This window comes from Calypte anna, chromosome 4A, assembly GCF_003957555.1.
Source record: "Calypte anna isolate BGI_N300 chromosome 4A, bCalAnn1_v1.p, whole genome shotgun sequence".
Classification (NCBI taxonomy): Eukaryota; Metazoa; Chordata; class Aves; order Apodiformes; family Trochilidae; genus Calypte; species Calypte anna.
This window is the reverse complement of record NC_044248.1, coordinates 275,550-289,330: the sequence shown is the minus strand read 5'-3', so window position 1 is coordinate 289,330 and position 13,781 is coordinate 275,550. Positions and strand designations below refer to the sequence as shown.

Sequence of the window (13,781 nt, the reverse complement as noted above, 5' to 3'; positions counted from 1 at the left end):
GTGTTCAACTCATGGAGGGTTTCACAACTGCACCATCGTCGCCACAGTTTGAGCAATACTTCTAGGTGTTTGTAATGTGATTATTTCATTTTCATCTGTTTTGAAATTAGCTTTCCCTTTCATGACAGAGTATCTCTTTAAGTCTGTATTCTCTAGCTAACTTGCAAACTGCAATGAACTTATAATTGTGAATAAATAGGAAAACTGTGTTTATTTCATGTTAAATTAGATCTTATCAATTTTAATGCAATGAGAATGAACTGTCACAACCAGTCAAAGCCCCTTCAAGGAAAATTGAGTTATAAGTACAGCATGCAAAAAATCACATTACTAGAGCCACCACACATGCATTTAAAGAAAAGCACACACACAAAAAAAATCAAAAATGCCAAACAAACCAAAAAACACTATCTATACATATATCCATCGATGGTCCCAGTACATGTAATGTGCTTACTAGAGAAAGGAAGAGCTTCAAATGCCTTGACAGCTAAATGAAACTTCAGTGAGATTCAGTGCTTTTCAGGAAGCTGTAAACAATATTCAAGTCTCAAAATGTTCTCAGGAGCTATAAAATCACTAGCACTTATTGCCCTTTATCCTAACAAATGAGACTGATGCAGGTAAGACTGAAGTCAGTTGATACCTTTCCTATCAAAATCCCTTCTCATTCTCCTTTATTTATCAGCAAAACATTTTCCAACAGCTACAACAGAAGAGTCTTTTTATGGACCTAATGATCTTACCGATCTTTTCCAACCTTAACAATTTTATGATTCTATGTATGCAGTAAGCCAAGTGTTGAATGTCTATTCCAGCTGCAGTCTGTTAAATAAAACCCTGAACAACTCAGGAGTTCAGTTAGAGTTTAAAGGAGCATACAATGCACTGAAGCTGCAGAACAGTGTACCTGAAGTTTGTTTCTTCTGTATAGCCCCTGCCAGCGCTCAGCTCTGATCTTACAAAAAGGTGCTGCCATTATGTGCATCTTTTCTTGCTCTACATCTATGATACGCACAAATCTGGGGGCTTTAGACTCAAGTTTTTCACAAGTGCCAGAAGCGGCTGGATTGACGCTTGTGCAAACACCACCTGCCAATTCTTACCAGGACAAGCTTGCCTTATTCTGTCCACAAAATAGTGAAGCTGCTTTAGTCTCTGCAATAGTCTCTGCTCATACAGAGACTGCTCTTGGCTGAGGGTGGGGGATATTAGGACAACCTACAGGTTATGCCAATCTCCTGTGTGTTTGAATTTCAGACTCCTCGAGCCAAGCTCTTCGCAAATCTCAAGCAATTGTACTCCTGATGCGTCTTTGAAAAGCAAGAAGTGTAGAGACACCTGACTCCTTGGAAGGGCCCAATCTGCAGGTCAGTGACCCTCACTGGAGGGGAAAACTCCAAACAAATAAATGTCTTTAGTCCTTTACCTGATTCTGTCTTGACATTCATATTTTGAAATGCAGAATCCTTGGAAACTTAACATACTCAGATGGGGTTAATGTTCAGCTCTTATAAAAAGGTTTGTCATTAGTGGCTTCAATATTGTGCAACTCTGCACCAGCAAAACAACTGATTCTTGTCAGCCTTTAAAATGGCACAGAATGAGTTTTAAAAAAGTAGTACCACATGGATTGTACTGTCTTTTCAGGAAAATAAGTGTCACCATATGAAAGGGCTCATTATAGCTCTCTAGTATGTGCAAGGAAGATTCTGAAATTACATTTATTTTAAACAACAAGAAGGAAAATAACTTGTTTCATTACACCATTAAATTCCACAAAAAAACATTCCATTCAAAGGAGTGGTAAAATCATGACCATATATTATCCTGTATGTGAGTAGTATCCTCTGTTATTGTTTTTTTAAAAAGGAGGAAAGGCAAATGAATTACTTTATTGATTTTACCTTGACTTTTGACAGTAAGCTTTCTTCCAGTGCTGCCTATATGCATCCGGAGCAGCACTGTTAGCCTTGTGCAAAACACAGATTTTAGTTTAAGACAAGGAAAATAAATTAGGTCACATAACGAAAGGTGTCTTCTTGACACACAGGTAAAATACTGTCAAGCCACTGATCACAACCAAAATGTTCCTCATGCTTTGAATCCTTCTTGCAATTCTGAGTAATCATTTTAATGGCCACATCTCACTTATGAGAGTTTCTCATGGCATGCTGAAAAAAGGAACTGAAAGTTTTTGCTGGAAAAACAAATAGTTAAAGTCAAGGCTAAAATATGTATTTAGAATGCTTTTTTGTACAAAGATTTGGGCAGTGCTTAAATTTTTCTCCTGCTTAATGATTTCAACTAGTTGTTTTTAACTCTCCTGGAGTAAAAGTCTCAATTTTTTTCAAACTAAACCTATAGCAGACATCCCTCAATTCATCCTCCACAAACTCATCACCCTTGTATGGAGTCTTCCAACTCCACGTAACATCTGAGCATGAGTAATGGCAAGAGTGGCAGGCTACATTATTTACAGAACTGCATCTCTACAATAAGGAGAACTTAATATATTGCAATTACTGATTTAGGAACCAATTCTGCCTGGGAAAATAAGTGGGAGTGGAGAATATGCTATAATCTTGAGGAAATGTTAAGCTTATTGCCTGATACTCACAGAATTTATTATCCCCCTAAGTGCTTGGAATCCTCCAATGACAGGGAAGACTTGCTCTTTTGTATCTGCAATTTTTTCAAGCTTTGGAGAGAAAACACATGCAAACATATAAATCATTCAGCAAACTAAATTCTTCACACTGCTTTTCACCCTTAAAATGTATAAATGTCTAAAATCAACTCTGCAAAGAGAAGTAAAATCTTGAGTCCCCTCACATCTAACCATGACTTTTCTAAATGAGAGGAGTTATTACAACCTACTGCAGCTAACGAAATGGTACAGTGGCTACCATCACGTCAAGCCACCACATTAAAGGTGCTTTAAGGGCATCTGTCCTGGCAGTGACTTCATAACTCTTTCCAGATTTACCTTCCCTGTTTGCTCTCCCTCGATTAATACACCTTTTTATGTGCCTTATGCAGTAGAGAGCCTTTTGTATATTTCTCCATTTAAGTTACCATCAAGACAGAGGAGTACCTATAGCCTTCAGTAGGACATAGGAATTCTGGAAGAGCTTTCAGTGCCTGGGCAGCATGGACTCTCCTTTCTTTTTCTTACCTCAGGGCTGTTACACACGCTGCTTGAAGCCTGTCTACAGCTGCTGTGTGCATGCAATCTGTAGCCTAATCACTTACCAGCTAAATGAAAGGGAGGTTGCCTGCATCCTTCCCTGCTGGCAACTACCATCCAACAAAGGTATTTCCAACAGGTCTTCTCAGCAATGGAAGCGATCCCCACATCTTCTATTTATATCTCTGTACACATCTGAGTGTCTGCTTCCTGAGCCAGAGAAGATGTTATACTGCCTAACTTCAGTGCAATAATTTCTGTATTACTTAATATTAACTGTATAACTGTGACAGCACACTGCCCAGAAATCAAAAATAGTAATGTTCTTCTTACCTGTTCTTGCACAAAATCAAGGACACCGACACAGAAAACTCTAGCTCCCAGTTCTCTGGATTTCTTTGCCTGTCCCAGAACAGAAAAGAGGAATAAGCATGTTTTGATTCCACAGAAACACCTAAACTCTTCAGAATATAACAAGCATTTTAATCTACGCTCACCTCTTTTTCTGCGTACAAGGAAATATAATGATCTAGCTTCCCATCTGTCAGTGCAATGATGATGCTAGAAAACCTTGAGGCTTTGCGATTTTGCTTTGCGATTTGCATGTTGGCCTGAAAACAAACATTTTTCCAGCTTAAAATTACACCTGAACTTTTAATCAAGATGAATCTTCTGAGTGAATATACCATCTGAAACAGAACACAGCCTTAGCCTCAAACCCATCTCTCATGACAATCTTCTGCCTCCCTTTAACTCACTACTGACAAGGAAATAACTCATCAATACTTTTCAGTCACCAGTGCTGGGGTCACTAACTGACCAACCCTTGGAAACACTTGCTTCAGGACAGATCCTCTTTGAGCTGTGAAGCTCACTTCTCATCAAAGGTTTCCTTTGCTACCCTTGAGATTTCAAATGCCAGTCAGTAAGTCTCAAAATATAAAAAGGATGGCTTAAAACAATTTTTTTTTAACCAAAACCAAACTACTGTTTTCTTACGAAATCACAATGATAAACTTGGCTCCATAGGCATAAAGGAAGAAACTGAATTTCTATCCATAACAGTGAAAGCTTTGATCCTTACCTTATCCCTCACCTTCAACACCCAAGTATTTCAGTAAAATCACAAAGCATACTTTAACTGTATGTCTTAAGAAAATACAAGCAGCTGGGTGCTCCAGAATTAAGACAGTAGAAAACTAAGACCATTTGTCCCAAAAATGCTCATCTGTGTGGTAAGCTCTCTCTAAGTGCATGCTCTAGAAAGCACTGTTAGCCCTACCAAGCTGTCTGTGGCTATTACCATGTAATTGGTATGCTGTGTTAGCTGTTAAATTCACAACAAAGAATAGCTCTCTTCTGTGAAGGACCAAGTCAAAGAAATACCATATGGCAAATTTCTGTGATGGCTAATCTTCTGCTTGGGATCTGCACAGTATCTGCACAATCTTGGGATGACTTAGGAGAGCAAAATGATTTGAATGTAACAGACTGAGGCATACATGAAACCATTTATGTTGCAGGTTGTTGTTGTTATCAAAAGGGTGAGAACAGAGGGCATTTTGAATGTAAGATAACTAAAATCTACCTGTTTTAATCCTTCATGTATGTATGTGTCACCTGCTGGTTTTACCTCCTCCAAATCCTTAAGACCTTTCTTGATTTTCTCTCTGAAAACAAAAAGGTAAATTACTGTTAGCATAATTTGAAGTGCAGAAAGAGGTTAGTTTATTGATGGGAAAATGGTATTTGTTATAAAGGAGATCTGAATGTAAAATCTGTAAATTTCAGCATTTAGCTGAGATACCATGTAGAGGCAGATTTTGTATTCACAGGGTAAGCAGCACTGTGGCAACAGATATTTTAGACCTAAATAACACAATATGCCTCAGTGAGTTAAAGAGCTAGAATCAAGTAACATGTTTCAGACAGACCAGATATTGCAAAGAAATAGCAAAGCACCAGCACTAAATAGCCCAGTGGAAATTCTGTTATAGTAAGCCTGCTTTGCTCAATTAAACCAACTTCACTTACAGTCATGCTGCAATTAAAAAAATAAATCCCCTAAACCAGATCTGTTTCTAGATAAATTTTCCAGGTTAATATGCAGCTATTTAATGGGGTGGGGCTGAACTGCAATAATTAAAAACCCTTAAAGAGCAACTAGCACTAGGCAAATGCAGCATTTACAAGATAACTCTTGCATCCAAGGACAGGGACTAGGATTAAGTATATTTTTATTTATTTTTGGCGTCACTTCCTTTCTGTGACATCTTCGACAAGACATCACATTTAAACAGGTCACAGATGACTTATATTAACAGCCGGATAAGGATGTGCCATGATTCCTCACAAGACTTGAAATAAATCCAACCTTGACTGTGGGATGATCAGTTAACTCTGATGGTAAGGCTGGAGAAGCTGGTAGGTAACTTGAAAGCAATTATTCCCAGTGAAATCAGTATGATCAGGGAAAAATACCCTACTGAATGACTATAATCTGGAAGTTCTGAATTCTTATGCAAGCAAAGCTCTAGTGAAACCCATGTAAAGTTGTGCTAGGAAAGGACAGGTGAAAACTAAGTAGGAATAAAATTTGTGCCAGAATATATAGAACAATACAGCAAACAGGTGACAAAAAGGAAACCAGCAGGGGTGAAGAGATGGAGGGAAAATACATTACAGGATGCAAGAAAGCAGTCCTTAGGGTGAGCAAAATGAGAGAATGCATATGCCACTCTGCCTGAATGTCACCCACTAGTCATTTGTTCCACTGATGGGCTTCCTCTATGTTTAGAAGCTCTGTTTCAAAGTACATAGCTGTAATAAGCTCCCAATCACAGGATTAACAGATACAACTGAGGGAGAAGGAGAAAAAAAAAGGGGGAAAAAAAGGGGGAGAAATGTTGCATTGAATATATGGAAGAGTGTAAGTTATGTAAGATAATACAGTCTGTTTGATCCAAATATTTTACATTCAGCATCTATAGAAACTTGAAACTGATTATGTATGAGTGCAGATTATAAACCACATATTTAGTGCTTGCCAGAAATGAGTGGCAGCCCATCACAGGCGTTACTGTTCTGCTGCCAAGAAACAAGCAGCAACTGAAGTCCCAGTTTTTTGAAACAGATTTCATTTTGCAAAAATAGATTTTGTACAATCAGTTCAGTTTTATTTATCTAAAATGTCTTGTGACCCGGTCACACAGAAATCTCTGGTGTTTCCAGGCCTCTGCTTAAAAAGGGTTCCAGGAAAATCTTTGGCAGCATGACATTTTTAGCTGCGTTTAATCATCCACTATCTCTTTCCCTCCCTTGGGGCACATCTGTACTAGGTAGGCCCAGCCAGATGTGAACAAGCTCCACCCATGCTCTGAGTTGGTCAGGTATGAGTGAGTCCTTATCTGGATGTCCCAGCAAAGAGCACCCTCACCAGGATAAAACTCACACCCAGCTGGTTTGGAGGGCAGGCACAGGAGCTCATGTCTGACTGAATCACTTTGGGAACAGGACTCTCTTTACTCAACCAGCTACAGCATTCTGAAGACCTTGTTCCTGCTTTTTAGTGCTCTCTAAACTCTCCTCTATTTTCTGTAGTGGTTTTGTAGCCACAGAAATCCACAGCTCAGGTCTGGTTGTATAACTCCTCTGTACTGAAATAACAGAGCCACGACCTCAGCCTGGGTGTCAGGACACTGCTGTGGCACTGCTCTGCACAGTGATGAAGACTGAAGGGCCATTTGCTTCATGGTTTAACTCAGACAAGGGAGGTGAAAAACAAAATAAAATCAGCAACTTGCAGACAGCCTGTGTTTGGGCTGAATTAGTATAAATTTAATACCTTTTCCCCATTAAGCACATGCGCTGCATCACATCTCTGCTTTTTAGAAAAGGCATCCAATTTTTAATATATATCCTGTCTGTTCTCTCTTTTAAGCTTTTTAGCTAGGTCAGATAATTTTTCCAGCAGCAGCTAGGCAAGCAAGAGCTTGTAGCATGGCTACAAGCTCTTCATCACCCTGCTCACACAGCCTGTCTGTGAAAGGCATGCAAATGCAACCCCGCCCTGGCTGCAGTCAGGAGAGGTTTTGGTGGCAGCTTCAGAAGTACCCACTGCTCATACCTCCCTGGGTAATTGTGCTGTGCACCATCTCAGAGAGCAGGACCTTGGGGAAGCATCAGGTCCCCCACAGGGCTTGTTTGCTGCAAGGGAGGCTGTGCCAGCTTCTGAGATGCATCCAGGCCTCTACAGGTACTTTGACACTGGCCAAAGTCTGCTCTGAGCTCATCTCCTACCCCCAGTGCCTCCCCAAAGCAGGGTACTGCATAACTACATTCAGAATTGAAAACAGAGCATTTATTAAAGAGATATTACAAAACAGCTCAGCTTTGCAAACAACTGAAAAAAAACAGTCTGACACAAATCAAAACATAGCAACTTCTTATCTGAGCATGCTCCGCAATTCAGGTCTACTCAAGTCTAAATGTAACTATGTGCCTCCCTAAGTCTGAATTATGCCACAGCAATTGTCACCAGTTCAAAGGAGAGTTCTCTACATCAGCCCTGTTGTGCCAAGCTGCAAGTTTTTATTTAGCCAACTCAACAGTTCTCGTTACTGCTTAGTATTATCTCTTGTTTAAAGTCAGTCTAACAGTGTTGCCAGAAGCCAAGTTAGTGATGCATTGCCTTATTTCCTTGCACAGGCTGTAGAAGACGGGTAATAACTTCCTTCTACTGCAGTAGGATGTAGATCATGCCTCCTTGAGAGGACCAGCAATAAAGCTACAGATGAGTTACAAAGCATGAGCCACGTTAGCTTCTGAGAGATGCCATACTGTCTTTGAAACTACACTTAACAGAAAGGGACAATCATTTGCCTTAAAGGAGGGGTGTTCTTAGTTCTTCTGGATGGGGAACAGGATCCTGTATTTCTTTTCCATGTAGCATTCTACCTATTGAAGTGCTGGTATCTTTAATTGTTTTTCAGTGTGTTGAGAGTATGAGCCCTGGCAGATTGTGATTCCCAATGAGCATGTATTTATCATCAGGAATGAGGCTATGTGCCTGCAAGGCAATGTACTTCATCTCTAACAAATAAAAGCAAATTAAACAGGTACTTCAGTTTTGCTGCTGAGAGAAGTATAGTAACAGGAAAACACACAAACTTGTTACTGAAACAAAGTAGGAAGAGTGCTCTTTCATAAAGAGAGTGATGGTTACATCCCTAACAAACAGATCTACTGTACTGGTGAAAGTGAACCCTGTACATCAGTCTCCGCAGATGCATAATTTGGAGGAGGTTCCTGCTTTGTACACCTCTCAAATACTACAGAGGGCTCAGTACCATTATAATAATTATTCTGCTTCAAACTCTAGGCCTCCTGCATGGGCTCCAGATGGACAACACATAAGTGGCTGATTTTCATGTACTTCATACACTCTGCAGAACATGCTCTCTGCAGATGGTTCTCTTCTGGCAAGCTTCTTGAACCAAAGCGTAGGGTTCGCTCATGTGACCAAGGCACAAAACACTAAATGTCTTGCTAGGTTACATGTAGACAGTGAGCAGCACCAGCCTATGGACCAGCACAGTAAGGTACAGTTGGCCCTGTACCAGGTACCTAAGTATCCTGATTTTTCACCCTTGTTAATGTAACCTTTCTTTAGCTTCAGCAAGAGTTTCACCTAGTAGAGCAAGCAGGGTTAGTCGTGGCCATGATGGACATGGATCAAATGCTGCAGAATCAGGTTTACAGGAACCTGAAATTCTGTTGGCCAGCACATACTTGGCCAAAAGAGACTGTAGAAGATACTGTGCCACCTGGATATCAGTAAGTGTATATAGTTTTCGAAACAACTTGCTTCTCAAAACTAGCAGCCATAAATGTGAATGCACAAGTCTTTGTTTACCACTTAGCACACAGTTTCCAGCTCAATTTCACAAGGAAAATGTGTATCTCTGAAATTGATATAGCCATTGTGAGAAGTCTTCTCCATCTGGATGTTATTTTTACTGTATATATGTATCATAGAATTATGTGTACTGTGGTTAACAGTGACTTCTGTTTCCAGAGTTATTAACACAGCACTGTTTGTAGTCACAAAATATTTGGTAATCTAGAGGCTTTGGAGCTATGGTGTGGGTTTCTTTATATCTACAGCTTTATTGTGCAGTAAAAAATAGCAAGAATTTTGTGCAAACCATTAGAAGTCTAAGCCTTTCCAAACAAAAGTAAGCAAGGGGAAAACCATCCCTGCAAGTCCAAAATGCACGTAAAAAACCCAAGGCCATAATACCCATAATCATACACCCATTCCCAAAACGGTACTGTACTTAGCATCCTCAACTTCTGTTTAAAGCAATGGAAATTAGACATCCTGTGTCATTTTCCTCTGTTGACTTCTTTAATATTTAAAAGGACAGCTGTTCCAATTGTATCTATCCCTTCTTACCTATGCACATATGGTCACAGTTACTACTGTCTCCTTCTTTGTTCTCCCTATAAAATAAGAGTAGCAATTTTGTTCCTCCTAGGACACTCACAAAATCACTCCACACTACAAAAAAGTAGCACAAAGGAATTCACTAGAACTCAAGAATGTTCTTCCTATAGTTTAAACCAGACTTCTAAGGAAAACATGGTTCTTTCCATGCTTAAACCATGCCACAGACAGGCCATGAAACAGGAGCTTGTGTTTCCATGTCAGGGTTCCAGAGCTCTGCACAAGTATTCTAAGGCCTGTACACTATCAGTGCTGACTCTGCATGCGTGATCAGGAATACACCACTGACAGGGATTAAGAGCCTATTGAAATCAAAAGAAAGGATCTCATTGACTTCAGCAGTCCTTACAACAAGCTGAAGTGTCCTCTCCTGACCTCTCTCAAGCCATCTGGAAAAATGACTTATAACCTTGCCTCTCCCCACAGAGAGCAAGTCGGTATCCAAGTCCAGGCTGGGGAAGTGAAAGCTAGGCCCTTCTTAACTCAGACCACTTCTTAAAATACAAAACAGCAGGAATTATAATTGGGGCTTTAGATACGCTGATTCCAGGATGTCAGCATACATTTCTGAGGTGTGACATAGTTGTCTGTTGCCAGTGTCAGGTCTCTTCAGTAAGGCTTATACATGCTATTATGTTTTTTTTAAAAAAAACACAAAACAATTTGCAGATTAAACTGACTATGGCAGACCACATTTTGTATTGACTCTGACTCTAGTAAAGGAAGGACTACCTCACTTCTACCCTGCCAGAGGTCATTAAAATGATTCTTAAATGGTTTTTCCACATGCTATAAATCCTAGTTGTGCAGTGTGGTTAGCTTCTAGACAGAAGGAAGAGAGAGGAGGTCATGTTGTTTCTGACAAAGATGCTGGAGGACTGATGACAGTGTGACTGTCCTCTGCTGAAACCATCACTTCTACAATATTGTTTTCCAGTTCCCTCTGATTTTAGTAGTTACTTTTGCAATTATGTCTTCCCTACCTGGTTTTGCCCTGTTTTCCCCCACTTATCCTTGGCCTGTTCTAGATGCTAATCCTTATTTGCTTTAGAAATCAGAGTAAGCAGCCTTGAATTCCATTGCTTTTTGAAACATCAGCTGAAAGGAATAGTTCAGATACATCCATACATTATCACAGTGATGGAAAGATCTCACATCTTTCAAGTGACAACAAATCTACTGCCTAAAACTGATTTTGAAGTCATGATTTGAAAAGGCAAAATGGAAACTCCTACTTTATATGAGATGACAGGAAACATTGATTTACCATTCTATGCTTTACCTAGACATGAAAAAGTACTGCAGGCTTATCTACAGATGCTTTATAGAAGTAAAAGCAAGAATTGTTTCTCTTGCTGTGCCAAGGAAGATGCAGTAAGAGATGGAAACATACTGCAAAGCCGTGACAGAGTTCACATCAAGAATTTATTTCCTATGCTCTTCTTCCTTTTTCACCAGGCTATCCATTCATAAAATTAAACCCGCTGTGCATAGAGGCTTCAGGACTGGCCACCACTTAAAGGTATCAGTTATTGTTCAGTATCTGTTACTGCTTGTCTGATATAATAAGAACCCTCGGTGGGGGGGGGAGAGAGGGAGAATTAAAAAAGCAGTGCACTAACCTGTCTCCAGTTAATGGCATAATGATGTGTGCCTGGGTGGAAAACACGATGAATGATAATCTCATCTTGGGGCTTTTATAAAAGGGAAAGAGGAAAAAAATCCACTTTAGACAAATGAAATGTGCAGAGGCACAGCATTTCATTCACTTACTCATGCTTCGTTAGTATCGTTTTTATTCTTCAGTTTCCAAAGAACATACTTTTGAACTACAAACCCAGAATGAGAGGAATTAAAGGATTTCTGCCCATCTACTCTTTACATAGATGCTTTGAGAATGAAGCAGCAGAATTATTCTGTCTTGCCTGACTAGACTTCAGATCAAGGCATGCTAAGCTTAATGGTTAAGATCTCCTGCAACCCAGCTGAAAGTGAACTTCATAGGTCACAACCTATCAAGGTACAGAAAGCTAACACATCCTTTTATTTTCTCATGGGCAATGGTGTAAAACAAAGGGACCTACAGTCAAGGTATGCTCTTGTTTCAGGATACACATGGACATATTCAAGTCAGTTCCCCCTTACACAATGTAAATTTCAAACTGTGCAGCTTGGTCTTAAAATCATCAAAGTCAATTAAACAGTGCCTTCAAACTGATTCACCCTATAAAAGTAGCATGACAAACTCTTTCATGACACAGAGTTGTGACGCTTAAGATCAACTTCCATAAAAGTATCTGGGAAACATCATTATAAAATACAACATTGTATTAATTGGCTTTATACAAATATAATTGGTTTATATTATTTATTAATTGGTTAGGAATTCTTTTTTTGAAGACAAGTGAAGCCTACCTGTCTCTTCCAACAAGATTATGAGGAGGTATATCCAGCTGTCAGTGGAAAATGCAAAAAAACTGATGTCCTGGAAGCCCAAGACAGCAGCTTTCCTAAGGTAACTTGTAACACATCTATTTGCTTTTAATATTCATTATTATTATGACAATTTCAATATATTCAGTAATTTTATAATTTACAGTATTTATGTATCAGCATTAACTGGGTTAATGCTAGTAAAGACATAATGCTTGTTAAGGTGAATTATAGATGCCACAGGGAGTAAAACGCACCTCACAAATCTTTCTGTCAGCTGATTTACAAAATTAAATATTTCAGGCCAGTTCTGCGCTACACTCCCAGATCTGAAAAGAAAACAAAAGCACGTTAGTAGGCCTGACGGAAGGGGACCAGGCAAGGAAGGGTGACCATTTCAGTGAGAAAGCAGGCAGTACCGGGCTATATATTTCTCGAATTATTTCCAACCCTGGCTCACGGCAGAACTGGCATGTAATTTCTGTCACAGTTTGTCGAGCTGAGGCACGGCAAAGCTCGACCGTTCCACAGCTCCCGCAGAGCCAGGCACGCCGGCAGCAGCCCTGCTCCGCGGCACCACCGCTCCCCCCGTTATGAACGGGGCCATAACGGGCCACCCGTTATGAACAAACGAACAAACTTCACCACAAAAAAACCACGACCACCAGCAGCTGGTGAGGGAGACGGGGTGGCAGATGCTGCCCGGCCGCTCAGACTGCCGGAAAAAAAAAAAAAAATAAATTTTTAAATGTCCACCGTGCACTTTCGCTCCGAAAAGGCACCTCCGCCAACTCCATCGCGCCCATAGCCGCGAGGGAAAGGAAGATCAAGCCTCCCCCCGACCCTCCCAGCAGCCACAACCCGCAACTTTCCGCGCTCCTCCCCGACCAACAGGGTCTTCGCCCCGACTCCCCCTCCCCTTTCCCGCCCCGTCTCCTCACGAACCGCGGCAGCTGCTGGCCCCGGCGCGTGCTTGCTCCCTCAGCCCCGCGGCGACCGTTAGCTCGGTGCGCGCGCACCCGCCGGGGCTGCAGCGGGCGCGCGCGAACGGAACAAAAGCCGCGACCGGAGCAAGGCGGCGGCGGTGCCCATATCCCCCGGCTGTCTGTCTGTGTGTCTCCCTGTGTCCGACTGCGTCTCCCGGTCTGTGCGTATCCGTCCCCGTGGTCCCCCGGTGTGTCTGAGTGTTCCTCTGTGTCCCCGGGTGTGTGTCTGTGTGTGCCCCCCGCGCTCCCCTTACTTGTCCAGCACGAAGTACATGTCGAAGGCTCCGTGGCACGACGGTCCCTCTGGAGCTGGGGCGGCGGCGGGCAGCAGCGGCAGCAGCAGCAGCGGCAGCAGCAGCAGCAGCGGCGGCACCGGGCCGAGGCGCCCCTGGGGCAGGGGCCCCGCCATGGATCCGGGGAGGCGGCGGTGAGGGGAGGCGGGAGCCTGGCACTGCCGTCCTGGAGCTCAGCGGACGCGCGCGCTGCTCAAGTGGCCGCCCCCCGCCCGCCGCCGCGGCTGGCCCGGCCCGGCCCGGCCCTCCCCGCCCGTCAGCGGCGATGCCTGGGGCGGGGGCCGGAGCCGGACGGGCTCGGCGCGCCACTCTACGCCTGTGTGGCGCGGCCCGCCTCCCTCCCTCACCCGCTCGGCCCCGGAGGCCACCCG

At 42.1% G+C, this 13,781-nt stretch overlaps 1 protein-coding gene across 3 annotated transcripts in view; it reads right to left on the bottom strand.

Annotated features, from left to right (window-relative positions):
- Positions 1 to 13,565, bottom strand: part of ANTXR2 (ANTXR cell adhesion molecule 2) — a 96,386-nt gene extending 82,821 nt beyond the window's left edge. Inside the window, exons 1-7 of one of the 3 annotated variants that reach the window (XM_008497460.2) lie at positions 13,372 to 13,565; positions 12,389 to 12,460; positions 11,321 to 11,392; positions 4,779 to 4,860; positions 3,688 to 3,801; positions 3,524 to 3,592; positions 2,621 to 2,701 (exon numbers count right to left, since the gene is read on the bottom strand). In XM_008497460.2, coding sequence (XP_008495682.2) covers positions 2,621 to 2,701; positions 3,524 to 3,592; positions 3,688 to 3,801; positions 4,779 to 4,860; positions 11,321 to 11,392; positions 12,389 to 12,460; positions 13,372 to 13,526 — 645 coding nt within the window. In that variant the 5' untranslated portion in view covers positions 13,527 to 13,565. Of the gene's footprint in view, positions 1 to 2,620; positions 2,702 to 3,523; positions 3,593 to 3,687; positions 3,802 to 4,778; positions 4,861 to 11,320; positions 11,393 to 12,388; positions 12,461 to 13,076; positions 13,160 to 13,371 lie in introns of those variants that run through there. The other 2 variants (XM_030450007.1, XM_030450005.1) reach the window with 2 other exon arrangements.
- Between the last annotated feature and the right edge of the window lie 216 nt (positions 13,566 to 13,781).